Genomic DNA, 13,923 nt, shown 5'->3' on the forward strand with positions numbered 1-13,923 from the left:
TGGTGCATTTAATTTCACTCAGAGAACTTATTGGACTTGGCACCAAAAGAAAGAATTTGAAGTATATTTTTTGTCATGATTAGTGGCCCCCTCACCACAACATTTGATTATTTTGGAAAGGGAAAAGTTAAATCCTTGTAAAGTTGTGATTTACAATTTGCAAGCATCCAGGTAGGGAGTTTGACTTCTGCCAGCTTGATCATGGGATCCACATTTGATTCTAGCTCATTGATGTGAGAAAACAAAACAGTTCTGTGGGGAGAAATAGAGTTGAAAATATATCCCTTGATTATCCTGGGTGATTTTCTCTCCACACTACATCTTCTCTCATTCACGATGATTTTTGTCTCCTCTGGAACTCATAGCAAGAAACTGGCATGTGGCTAGTTTACTTTTCATTTCTAATCTGCAGTATCTGGTATTTTTATCATGTGATTTCTTTGCCCTCACAGTTATGTAAATCTTGAGGCAAAGGAGTTAAAAGGAGTTTCTAATTTTATACCTGAAAATAGCTTTCACTGGATGTTTTTTCTCAAGCTTTATAATTAAGATTGGAGATCTCGTGGGTATTTTAATACATACTCCAATATGTCCAAACAGCCAGAGGGGAAGTGAATGACCAACTGGGTAGGCTGATGAATATTTTCCTGGTAGATGCACAACTTTCCCCACAACTGTGATGCTTTATGCTTTGACATTAAGAATGCTGTTTGCAGAAGTAACATTCCTTTGAACACTCAGCTTTCTGAAATGGTGTCCCACCGCAAGGACTGGAGAAGGGTGAGTTTGAGCTCAATGCTGGAGTAACAGCCAGGCAAATTAGGTTCTGTCCTAATGTCTAACATGGAAGTATGGTCAGTCAAGTCTTGAAATAAATCTTAAAGTAGGCTTAAAAATAATAAATTCCACCTCTTCTACTACTTTTGAATTTTTTGGGTCTATTTCTAGTTGAATTTGGGCTTGTTGGAAAACTGTCTCGAGTTATTTGGGCAGTGAGTTTTCACCACGCTTCCTAAGTGAAAGCAGTTTGCTGAATAATGTCAATATAGCAATGTTAGTGGTATTGCTGGCAGGGGGAAAATGCTTTTTACTCTCATTCTGCACTTGAGGAGGAGATAAAGATAAATTCAGAAGTTTCATTGATACTTCAGAAGTGCTATACTTGTCCTGATTTGAGCATGGTGGTCAGGCATGGATGATTGATAGCAAAGAGCCTAGGTTCCAGTCCCAGCTGGTGGTGAAACTTTGGGCAAATGATTGATCTTCCCTAAGCCTCAGTTTTCTCATCTGTAAGATGGAGTAAATCTTCTGCAAGATGGAGTAAGTACTTCATTTAGTTGTTGAGGGGATGGAAAGAGTTAATGTAAATATATTATTAATGGTTGGCATGTAGTAACAAATTCAATCACTGTTAGCTATTGTTGCTGTTTGTTATTGATCTCATTAGCAGCATATTTCCTGGTTATCTACTCTGGTAAATTTAGATTCATTTTCTCTGTGGAGGTGAAATGTGAAATCAGCTTTCTCTTTCCACTCTCACTGATTTAATGACAGTGAATCAACGACAGCTTTCTTATTCGACCCTACCTTTGCAAAACTATTGAAAAACTTGAATTAAAAGCCAATCAATCCTGTATTAATGAGGTATCTTTCAATTGATGGAGATAAAAAATCAACTCAATCTCTCTTTTATATTTTCTTATGTTTCCAGGAATTCTGTCCTGTGGACTTTTTTCTTCCCTTGCCACTTCTCCCCTCCTCTTGTTCATTATCCTCTCTCTCTCTGACACACACACACACACACACACACACACACACACACACATTTTTAATCTCTCTCCCTCCCTTTTCCAGGACTTACTTTCCTGTATGATGGATTCATTTTAAACAAGCTGTCTCCACATGATGGCAAATATGACACTCAGTGTCTGTAATGGGTATACATTAACAGGTTACCACTGTGCCCTGTTTTTCTCTACATGTAGTCTTCTTTATATGGGAATAATTGTTTTCAGTGAATATCTTTATTACTATTTTTTCTTTATTTCTTATAAAAAAAAATGGGATACATGTGCAGAACGTGCAGGTTTGTTACATAGGTATACGTGTGCCATGGTGGTTTGCTGCATCTATTGACCCATCCTTTAAGTTCCCTCCCCTCATCCCCTACCCCCCTGGTGTGTGTTTCTCCCCTCCCTGTGTCCATGTGTTCTCAATGTTCAACTCCCACTTATGAGTGAGAACATGCAGTGTTTGGTTTTCTGTTTCTGTTAAATTACTGAGGATGATGACTTCCAGCTTCATTCATGTCCCTGCAAAGGACATGATCTTATTCCTTCTTATGGCTGCATAGTATTCCATGGTATATATGTGCCACATTTTCTTCATTCAATCTATCATTGATGGGCATTTGGGTTGGTTTCATGTCTTTGCTATTGTAAATAGTGCTGCAATAAATATACATGTGCATGTGTCTTTATAGTAGAATGATTTATAATCTTTTGGGTATATACCCAGTAATGGGATTGCTGGGTCAAATAGTATTTCAGGTTCTAGATCCTTGAGGAATCACCATACTATCTTCCACAATGGTAAACTAATTTACATTTTATATGGGAATAATTTTGTAATGCACTTGCCTAAAATAACATGACCCTCCTGTCTCCTATAAACATATTTACCCCTTCCAAAGGAGAAATAAAGCTAAATCTTGCCCAGTCACTGCAGCTCAGGTGTATCTTCAGGATCTTTGAGGGGTATATATTTGCCTTGAGTTTGATTTTGATGTGGACATTCCATGGTTCACTAACTGAATGCTAAATGGTATTTTCTAGTATCCCTTCCATGGATGATAGAGCAGAAAGGAGAGGATAAATTTATTAAAACTACTACTTAGAAAAAGAGAGAAAGGGAAACAACTTACAATGGCCAGGAGTTTTTGGCATATATCATATTCTTTTGGACTGGAGTAGAAGGACTGCTCCCTTCCGGTAGTAGAGAGCTTTCCATGGTCCCCCAATCTGGCTGCCCTAAGATCTGCTATCTGAAAGATATCTCTTGTCCATTGTGTCACAGCCTCATCTGAGAGGGACAAAGGTCCTTGTGCCATGACAAAGTGGCTTTAGCAGCTCATGTCATCTTCATAGGAGCCAGTAACTAGGGGACTGACTCAGGGGTTGGCAATTCCTAGGTCTTTATTTGCCAATTTTGAATTTCCTTGATAAATACCTTTAAAAACCTAAAATCCTGTCTATTTTTTTAACTTTAAGAGCTTCTACATATTATTGATTCTAAGATGCACATTTTGTTTTTTAAAAATTTATTTTTTATTCCAATAGGATTTTAGGGAGAAGGTGGTGTTTGGTTATATGTGTAAGTTCTCTAGTGGTGATTTCTGAGATTTTGGTGCACCCATCCCCCACACAGTGTACAGTGTACCCAGCGTGCAGTCTTTTATTTCTTACCCACCTCCCACCCTTTGTCCCGAGTTCCCAAAGTCCATCATATAAGATGTACATTTTCTTTTCACCTTTTAACATTTCTGAACTTGAGAAGTGTGTTATAATCAACAGTGGCTTAGACAAAAAATAATAATAATAATAAGTTAGTTCCTAAATCCAGTGAATGCTGGTGTCAAGGGCTAGATTCTAGACCCTGGTCTAGGTGTATCTTCTTTCAGTAAGAGCCTTGGCATTTTACTCACACCTTCCCCACCACCCGTGCTGGCAATGAATGCACTAAAGAAGGCAAAAGGCACTTGTATAAAATTCACTGGTTAGAGTGGTTAAGAAGTGGGTGGGGCATGATAGGCAAAGTAAAACACATTAATGTACCCATGAATTACTTTCGTGATATTTCACGTTTGACTATTTACTGTTGTAAGTATGTTTGATATTCATCAATATCATTTACATTAGTATTGACATTATGTAGGATATTTACTACATTCTCTTTCAAAACATCTCGATACCGCTTGCAAAAATACAATGAAGCTTCTATTTGATTCACATGGTTATGATGGAACCTGACATTTGAAAAATTTTCACGTGCTAGTAAATTCACCAGTGCGATCTCTCTTTATTTATAATCTCTACAGAAGTATTGTCATTTCTCTGTTTTTTATTGTGTGTGCATTTGTTTTTGTTTTCTTTTAGTTAACATCAGCAGAATCCATGTAGTCTTTTGCAGATTGAGTTTATTCTCAGACGACTGTTGGATTTAGTATATCTCCAAAGCGCAGAGTTTAGACTCATTTATGACAAAGACGACATCACATCAGTCTTCTTTTCATCCAGCCCTCTCAGTTCTGTATCTATTTACTGTGCCCACTTCCTTTCCAGTCTGCACTTCAGTAACTCAGTACCTTTCCATTCCTTAAAAGACACCTCTATCAAAACCCTCATCAAGAAGTAAGCCTGGCACTCATTACTGTTATTTGGAATGAATTAATGTCAAGTCTAGTTGCGCTTTCATTTTACACTAAGACATTTAGGAAAACTATTTCTCACTGAGCAGGCTGAAGGAGTAGACTTCACCCTTTTCCCCGGAAGTATGTCTACTGAAAATACTACTCACACTGATTAAAAATAAAGTTGAGCTTGGAAGATGGGTTAGGTAAAGATCTAGATCAGTGCTTATCAAGCTTAATCATAAAAATTATCTTGAGCATTTAAAAAATGTAGTTTCCTGGGCCCAGTTCCAGACTCATCGGGTCAACCTCTCAGGAATAAGGTCTTGAGAATGGTATTTTTAATGAGCTCCCCAGGCAATTCTTGTGACCAGGCAAGTTGTTATAAAATAAGCCAATAACAGGAGAGGATGTAAACATAAGAGAATACAGTGGATGCCACAAGATACGACATGACATGCAAAAGGGTAAAGCTTTGATCTGTTTTTCAAGCACATATATAGTTGGTATAATCACTGAAATTGTATTGCTTCTCTTAGAATTTATCTTTCCTATATCGTAAAACTTTAATATATCCAAGAGGTAGAAGGTTGCATGCTGTTGGAAACCAGGGAGAATAAATAAGACTAAATCCCACAAGCTACAAATACAGAGATTTTCTGGAATCCAGATAGGCTGCTGCATCCAGATACATAAACAATCCATTGACCTTGTTTTTCTCCTGCATAGTAACTTGACTCCAAATTTAGCATTGCCTTGCTTTCTTCATTTACTTTGGTCTTTCTAATATGAAGTTATTCCACAAGTGTTTTTATTACTTTAGGGAAGGGCACTTTTATAGGTAAAATGATGAATATCATAATCTTTAATAACTGTACTATTTAATATTTCTGTATTTAGGAACTCAATTAAAAGTGTTCCAACATCAATTTTTAAATTAAATTACCACCTACCCAGGTGATATTGAAATGAGTAAAATGTATTTCTTTACATAAGTTAGACAGTGCTGAGTTGCAGATATCTTCGCAGAGGGATAAAACTAGGATAATCAAAGGTGTTGACAAAAGATATATTCTAAAGTATGGTGGTCCCTTTTTAAACAAAACCTTTTTATGGCAAGTATTCATGCCACTTGTAATTCATTCAACACTTCTAATGTAATTATTTAATTTGTTTTTTAAATGTATAGTATGTTAGCTTAGGTGCATAAATTTTATATTCCATTTAGTCTATGGTTTATAAATCTGTGGCCAGTTACTAGTGGCATTTCTGTTGGCCTGAAAAAAGAGACCAAACTGCTCAAGGTCTGAGATCATCTGTCCTATGGTTTTCCAGATCCTCGTGTAAGGATTTGTGAACCCAGCAAAGAGAAAGAGTTAAGCCTATTCTCCTAGTTGGCAGAAACTTTGTAGTTTAAAATTACATACTGACTCTGGTGTAGAGACACAAGAAATTATAGAGCAGACACTGTCCAGGACAACGTATAATTTAAAATGTACTAAGGAATGTATGCCGCATGGCAAAGTAAGTGAAGTGCTTCTTCAAATATAAGTGTTTTGCATAGAAAGGCAGTAATTATCCACTCCTAGGGAAATGTTTGCATTCATTCTAAATCAATATTTACTACTCATTTCTTGTGTTCAACAAAACAGGGATTTAACTTTTTTTTTTAAATTTTAATGAAGCACTAAGACTAACAATAATTCTACAAGGTAATTGTCTTGATATGAAATATTGCTAAATGGTGTTACTATTTCGAGAAAGAGCAGTGTGAAATGGAAGGGTATCCCTATTTGTGAAATGTTACTTTAGGAACATTCAATTCAAACTCAGCCAAGCAGGGCGACTCACCCATTTTCAAAGATAACTTAAGCTGTCTCCTTGGTAAGGCCCTAAACTAGGTTCATTTAGATGAGTCTTCGCCTTTATATTTTTTTTCTTTTTTCTCCTAACACACTCCTTCTTCGTAATGATTCTGTTTCAATTCAACTGTTCCCTTTTGGGGTGTGTGTGTGAGAGAGAAAAACTCTCCTAAAAATTGGAGCTTTTTTTTTTTTTTTTTCCTGCAGAAAGAAAAGATATCTTGCCCCCTTCCCCTCCAAATTCCCCCTGGCTTTTTAGATCAAAAGGACCTCAGAGAAAATGTTGGAGGAAAATATAAGAAAATAGGGCACATGAATACTGTATTCTGAGACAAGACTGAAGGTCTCCAGCATATTTTTATTTATGGAGCTTATGATCTGATCATTCTATGACTTTTCCTCAGAAAATGACTATAATTTTTTATTATGGAGTCCAAAAAAGAACTGGACAATATAACAATATGTTATATTACAACATGAATAGTCCTTTTCTTGGCCACAGAAAAACGGCTTTGCCACTGAGTTTCAGTCAGGACAGAGCCCATCGTGCACGCTATTACATTACCAAATGCCACATAAATGCTCAAGTTTCTGTGAGCAAATATTTTTGCCTTCTACTTTTATGTGTAATTTTGAACTTATCGTTTTCTGTTCTTTTTCCTTTGCTTTTTCGTTTTCGTTCCATTTTGGGTAAGGTCAAGGAAACATCTCTTTGAAAATCTCACCATTCCCATGAGGTTTTTCAGATTTTTATATTGATCATCTATTTGATATTACAATTTAATACAAATTATATTTTCAGATTCACAGATTCTATAGTGTGTCAATGTTAAAATGAGATTCAGAGTAGAGAAGGAGCCAAAAGTAAATGATACACCTTTACAATTTTATCACATATTTCCTTTGGCTGCTCTGACTTTAAAATATCGTAGACCAGCAGTGCAGATGGGTCTGTACTAACATTCTCTCTCCTTCCCTTCCTGCCATTCATAATTCATGTGAGCTCTTTGAGTGAATTACTCTTTGGTGTGCACTCTGGGGACAAATAATATCATTTATGTATTGTGATTGCTACTCTATTTTATCTTCCTTTTTATTGACAAGAAACAAGGGTGTTGCTTGTAGTTATGAAAGTAAATTGGGTGCAGAAATTGTCCTTCTCTTTCTGAGAGAGGCACCTTCTTTCTGCAGGAAGTGCTATTGTAAACTGTACTGTTATAAATGGTGTGTTAGTTCTCAAAATATTCCTGTCTCAATGTATGAAGCAACAAAGTGTTCCTTTAGCATTCAGTAGAGAGAGCCAATGGAAAAGCAGGCCGTTAAGGACACGTTCCTAAAGTCTGGAAAATCAATGGGACACTAAAAAGGGAGCTGAAGTGGACTGGAAGGAACCTCTTGAGGGTCATTTAAAGAACCAGAAACTGATTATGAACAGAGCTTTTACCCAAGGAACTGGAGGGGGCCAGCAAACCCATTCTTCTGCACCCCAGTTAAATATCTAATAGTTGAGATGTTTTCTGCACAGCCCATAAAAGAGAATGAGGAAGGCTTTGATAGCCTTAAAGAAAGTCACTCTGTGGCTTCTCACAAAATCATGATCTGAGTATAAGTGACAAATGCATGCAGACCCCAAAATAAAGAGGGGCAATACCAGCTAGGTAAGTTACCTTGTTGATTTCATAGGAAAGGGGTCATAATAGAACTTTGTACCTGAGGAAAAATGAAAGTAAGGAATGTCAGAATGTGAAATCTGAGATCTCATTTACTTAAGCATAGACCTTCTAGAGACATTGAAATTTTCTGTAATTTTACCTCTACATGGTGACTATTTCATGTAGGTCAAATTAAGGATGAACCTGCATTCTTTGTTTTATTATATTGTATTTTCAGGGTGAAGAATTATCCCTTATATTAATTGGGGTTAAAATATTTTTATATTAGTCCTCTCAAATTGCAATCAGTTCTGAGTTAGTCTTCTATAATTCTTATCTTTACCCTCTAGTTCCAGCAAAGATAGACTTTGTGAATAATTTTTTAAAAAGAAGATATTTGTGTTGACATATTTATATCGTTTGATAATGAAAAACATAGTTTTGTTAACTGTTCTTTTTATGTTGCCTTTGCTACTCTTAGCAAAAGTCTATTCAAAAGAGAAACCTTAACATCCTCTCCCAAGACACTGAAGACACTTGCACTGACCTTGTTATTCAGTCTTTCAGAATGAGACACTTACATTGAATAAGAGAATAGTTGAATACTTCTGTTCACAGATATAGTTGTTATATTGTTTTTGGTTTTTTGTTTTGTTTTGTTTTGTTTTGTTTTGAGACGGAGTCTCGCTCTGTCACCCAGGCTGGAGTGCAGTGGCCAGATCTCAGCTCACTGCAAGCTCCGCCTCCCGGGTTTATGCCATTCTCCTGCCTCAGCCTCCCGAGTAGCTGGGACCACAGGCGCCCGCCACCTCACCAGGCTAGTTTTTTTTTTTTTTTTTTTTTTTAGTAGAGACGGGGTTTCACCAGGTTAGCCAGGATGGTCTCGATCTCCTGACCTTGTGATCCGCCCGTCTCGGCCTCCCAAAGTGCTGGGATTACAGGCTTGAGCCACTGCGCCCAGCCAGTTTGTTATATTGTTAATAGGCTAGTCTACCTAGAATGAAACAATGCTTTCTCCTGGGCTACAGGCAAGAATTGATCAATCAGTCAGTTACTTAACGGACACTGCACACCTTCTTGGCATGGCATCCAAACAACTATTGAGAGTTAGCTGAAGCAAGACAGCTGCAAACAGAATAGATAACAATCCGTGCTCCAAGACTCTCCTTATTTAACTCACACTACCAAAATTTACTGCACTATAGTGGTATGTCTGAAAATGTGGCCTTCCATAAGAATCAAATAATTATACTCTTTGAATAGATGATGTGAGAAAGAAGAGGGCTCTGAAAGTGCAAGGAATATCCTCAACTAATCATTGAAAGCCTAGTGCTTACATTTACATGTATGGACAGGCTGTGTATTCTAGCACTGCAATCCTGGAAGACTGGCATGCATATGGCAGGGAAGGGTGCCAAATCAAGCCTGGTCATCACTCACACCTGGACGTGTTTCAGTCACCAGTGGGGTCCAGTGCAGTATCATTCATGGTTAGGTGCCTCCTCTTATAATTACTTCACTGTCTATGTCAGCACTTCTTAAACTTTTTGCTTTCAGGATCCTGTTACACTAAAAAGTTATTGAGAACATGCAATAATTATGTGTAATAGCCATCAATATTACCCTACCAGAAATTAAAACTGACATTTTAAACATTCACTTATTAATATGTTCTCAAAATATCTATTCCATGTTAACATAAATGTGGTTTTATTTGATTAAAAAATAACCACATTTTTTCCAAGCCAAAAATATTTAGTGGGAAGAGTAGCACTGTATTTATATAGTACCATTTTATAATGAGATTTTAGTAAATCTCATTGTCTGGGGTCTTATGTCTGCTTCTTCATTCAATTTATTGTCATATTGAATAGTATCTTGCCTCTGGAAAAGCGTCCTTTGTACACCCATGAGAAAGAGGATGAAAAAAACCAAATCATCTTAATATTACTATGCAAATAAATAGTTTTGATCCTACAGAATCTCCAACAATGCTAATTTTGTAAAACATTGAGTCCACATGACTATCTACATTCTCCTGTGTGATGGTTTCAGCATAACCTGACACTTAATAGGTACTTTCACGTACACCTGTATGATTATGGAGAACATTCTCTCACCCTGAATCTCTTCTCAGGACCACTTCTCTTTACCTTCAAAGAAGTTTAATGAAGAAAAGGAGAATATAATAAAAATGAAGAAAATAGACTCGTGGGATTCTTATGAGGAACAAAATTATATTCCTGGGACTCTGGATTTCTGTAATCCTTCTGAAGTAGTCAACCTTAGTGGGTTCTAAAATGATTTCCGAAACATATTAGTTTCAAAGAAAATAGGATATTGAAAGTGTGTTGTGTGGCATGGATGGGACACGGCTAAACAACACATCTAGATCCTGCTGCTGTTTTATCATCTGATCACTGGTGCAACATAGCACAGCTTATTATTGTAAGTGCCATAGTTTTCAGATAGGTATAACCATCTGTGAATAGTCAAATCAATCTATTCAAAGTATCGTAAGCCTTGAAAAAGCAACAGAAGTATTTTCACGGTTTGAAATCGGGTTTTTGATAATGCGAGTTTAAAATTGACATTTCTCATCCATTTGTTTAGCTAATGCTTGTTGATCATCTACTATGTAGTGTGGAAAAAACATACAAGGAGATATATCCTCTGCCTTCAAATATCTTACAGTCTAGTGAAATCTACCAGTAAAACACAACAGTTAATAATACAGAGTAATAAATGTTAGGGAGACCAAGATGACTCAAGAATGCATAAAAGAGGATATGGCCCAATCTTGTAGGAAGAGTGAGGCTTCCTAGGAAAAGTAAAGGTATCTTAAGAATGAATGGAATTGGTCTGGTTGGAATTCATATGGAACAGGGAAGATATGCCAAGTAGAAGGCAAGTTGAGAGAGCATGCAATTTGTTTGCTGATGTGAGAGAATTTCTGATGGCTGGAGTGAGGAGTGTGTGGGTCAAAAAGAGAGGGATTAGAAATGTGAACAAAGAGAAGGGAAGTGACTTGAAAAAAGTTTGAACTTATTTTTGAGATGATTATGGAGTCCTCAAAGGGTTTTAATGGAAAGATAATCACAAATAAGCTTGCATTTTATCAAATTCACTTTGGCTTCAATTTAGACATAGAAGCCGCGACTAGTTAAGAGACTGTTGTGCTGACCCTAGAGAAAGGGGCTGGAGGCCTACATAGGGAAGCAGTTGAATTGATCATGGATAGTGGAAAAATTCTAGGTATATTGAGAAAGGTGAATAAACAGGCTTTAATGATTGGTACAGATGTGAGGACAGGGCGAAGAGCAATATTTAGTGTTTTCAGTAGGTTGCTGAAATTTCAGTGAATATTTTCATTGAAATAGGGAGTCCAGTAGGAGGAATATGCTGGTGCAGATGTGGGAGACAGGAAGTGAATTCAGTACTTTTGAGATATCCAAGTGGATATCTCATGTTGAGTATTGCACGGCATCTGTGGAATCCACTAGAATATGAAATCCATCAGACTGAAGATTTATGACATTATGGAGTTCACTAAATTATGGAATCCACTTGACTAACTTCCATAAAATGGAAAGCCTTATTACTTTGCTTCTTATTCTTATCCCTGTATGTGTATGTGTGTGTGTGTGTGTGTGTGTGTGTGTGTGTGTGTATACTACTGTATTAGTCCATTCATGCTGCTATAAAGACATACCCAAGACTGGGAAGAAAAAGACGTCTAATTGGACTGACTTACAGTTCCGTATGGCTAGAGAGGCCTCAGAATCATGGCGGGAGGCAAAAGGCACTTCTTACATGGCAGCAGCAAGAGAAAATGAGAGAGATGCAAAAGCGGAACCCCCTGATAAAACCATCAGACCTCGTGAGGCTTATTCACTACCATGAGAACAGTATGGGGGAAACTGGCCCTATGATTCAAATTATCTCCCACTAGGTCCCTCCCACAACACATGGGAATTCTGTGTACAATTCAAGATGATATTTCAGTGGGGACACAGCCAAACCATATCTCCTACTGTATATCTGATACATAAAGTTTAATAAATATTTATATAATAAGTTAAAATTAGCATGAATAAAAAAATCTGAAGCTCAGAGGAGACATTTAGAATGGCTTTATAGATTTGGAAGTCATTAGCATATGGATGAGACTGAGGTCAAGGGAGTAGCTGCAATAAGCACAGGTAGATAATGTAGAGTGAAATGAGAAAGGACATTAAAAAGTGTCTGGAGGAATTGCAACTTATTAGTAGATAAGGAATAGACAGAGGAAACTAAAAAGTAACTTAAGAAACAGAGGAAAATGAACCTATAAACACTACAGAAAAGCCAGAAATAAATTATATCAATCAATGTTTTTGCAAGCAACAGTGGCTGACTACCTTATACAAATATAACTTTACTGAAGAATATCCGGAGATAACAGACATGATGAGGATATGGAGAACCAGATTTGGAAAATGGGTATGAACAAACCAAGCTCCGGAGAATTGGATAGCATAAAAGACAATAAATGCAATGCAGATGGAATTGGGAGATGGGTTGTCACTGCCAGTAAATGAAAATGGTCTCTAACTATCCCTACATCTGGACTTGATCAAGCTTCAAGCCCTAGGAGAAAGTTTCTGATTAACTGAGCCTTGCTTAGAGCACTGCACCTTGTTCTAGGGAAAAGAGAAGGTTTTGTCCCTTCAATTTCCATAAATGAGAAGCAACTATCACCCACCAAAACTCTATACTAATGGAGCATTCCCCCAAAGGTAAGTAGAAATGACAGTAGGAGGGGGAGGGTACAGGTTGAGTTGAAGAACAACAACAAAATGACAAAGGTCATTATGAGACAAAATATAGAAAACTATGGCAATCTGGTAAATACAGATAAATTTGGATAAAAGATAAAAGACATATTCATTGGCAGTAGCAACAAGAAGGTTATCAGTAACTTAGGTAAGTGCAGTGCGAGTAGAGTGCTGGAAACCAGTAGTATTAGAAACCAGAAAAGAATAAGCGAGGAGTGAGAATTGAGTGAGAGAGTAGAAATAAGGTAGACAACTCTTTTAAGAATTTTAGTATGCAATAAAACACAATTTAATTTGTTTTATGATTTGAAAAATTCAGAATTGTAGGGAAAACAATTCACTCTTAGGTAGGGATTTGCTAATTCTGATGGTCAGGGTAGGAGTTTTAAAGCTTGCAAGACCATTGATGGATACATTTCTGTATCTGGGCATTTGTCTATACATTGGAATCCTTTCCTCTTTTTGTAGGACAACAATAAGTTGCAGAACTCTTTAAGTGCCTTTGCCTTCGCCTCTTAAGGTCTTGGCTAATGATTTACCTTTAATGCCTTAATATACAGTGCTGTTATGCTTAATATTGATGTCTTCATAGTTAGAACCTACTAGCGTTGTCTCCTTAAGAAGGATTAAAGAAGTCCAGAGCTCCAGCTGTATAATTTTGTTTCTCATAAGGATCCCACGAACTAGGATTTCAAGCACATTGAGGACAGGAGCTATTCCTCACAGTACTGACCACAGTATTGAGCACAAAATGGTGCCCATGCTCAGGGAATACTGATTGATTAGTTTATTGATTTTTGAGAACATTGACTAAAGTGATACCTACAAATTTTCACAAAAGATAATTTTTGTTTTCTTTTTGGAAGGTTCATTTGACATATTTGTTTCTCCCTTTATCAGTTCCCCTATGCAGAGTTGTTATGAAAAAGCATGAAAAATGTGCATTTTTGCATTTTAAGAAAGAATAAATTTTTAGATTGGAAACATTGAAAACAAACTTAAACCAATGAAAAGTGTATTTTACTGCCTTATATCTAAAAATGGCACTGCCCAATTTAAGCTATTTTTAAAACCTGTATATTCATACAGCTTGCATACCAAAATCAAAATTGGTGAGCTATAAACCCTTGAAAAACAGAGTTTATAATGGAAACAGTAATTGACCCTGAAGTACAACATCAAAA

The 13,923-nt window shown here is 36.8% G+C and overlaps 1 protein-coding gene across 3 annotated transcripts in view; it reads left to right on the plus strand.

Moving 5' to 3' along the window:
- The first annotated feature begins 577 nt into the window (after positions 1–577).
- The window catches only part of LOC111546138 (putative uncharacterized protein encoded by LINC00269), a 160,896-nt gene continuing 147,550 nt past the window's right edge, over positions 578–13,923 (plus strand). For all 3 annotated transcript variants that reach the window (XR_002732659.1, XR_002732660.1, XM_023217470.2), the window contains exon 1: positions 578–780. Coding sequence is in view for 1 of the 3 variants with exons in the window: in XM_023217470.2 (XP_023073238.1) it covers positions 655–780 (126 nt within the window). In the remaining 2 variants the exon portion in view is untranslated. The remainder of the gene's footprint in view (positions 781–13,923) is intronic.

This window comes from Piliocolobus tephrosceles, chromosome 11, assembly GCF_002776525.5.
Source record: "Piliocolobus tephrosceles isolate RC106 chromosome 11, ASM277652v3, whole genome shotgun sequence".
In the NCBI taxonomy this organism is placed as follows: Eukaryota; Metazoa; Chordata; class Mammalia; order Primates; family Cercopithecidae; genus Piliocolobus; species Piliocolobus tephrosceles.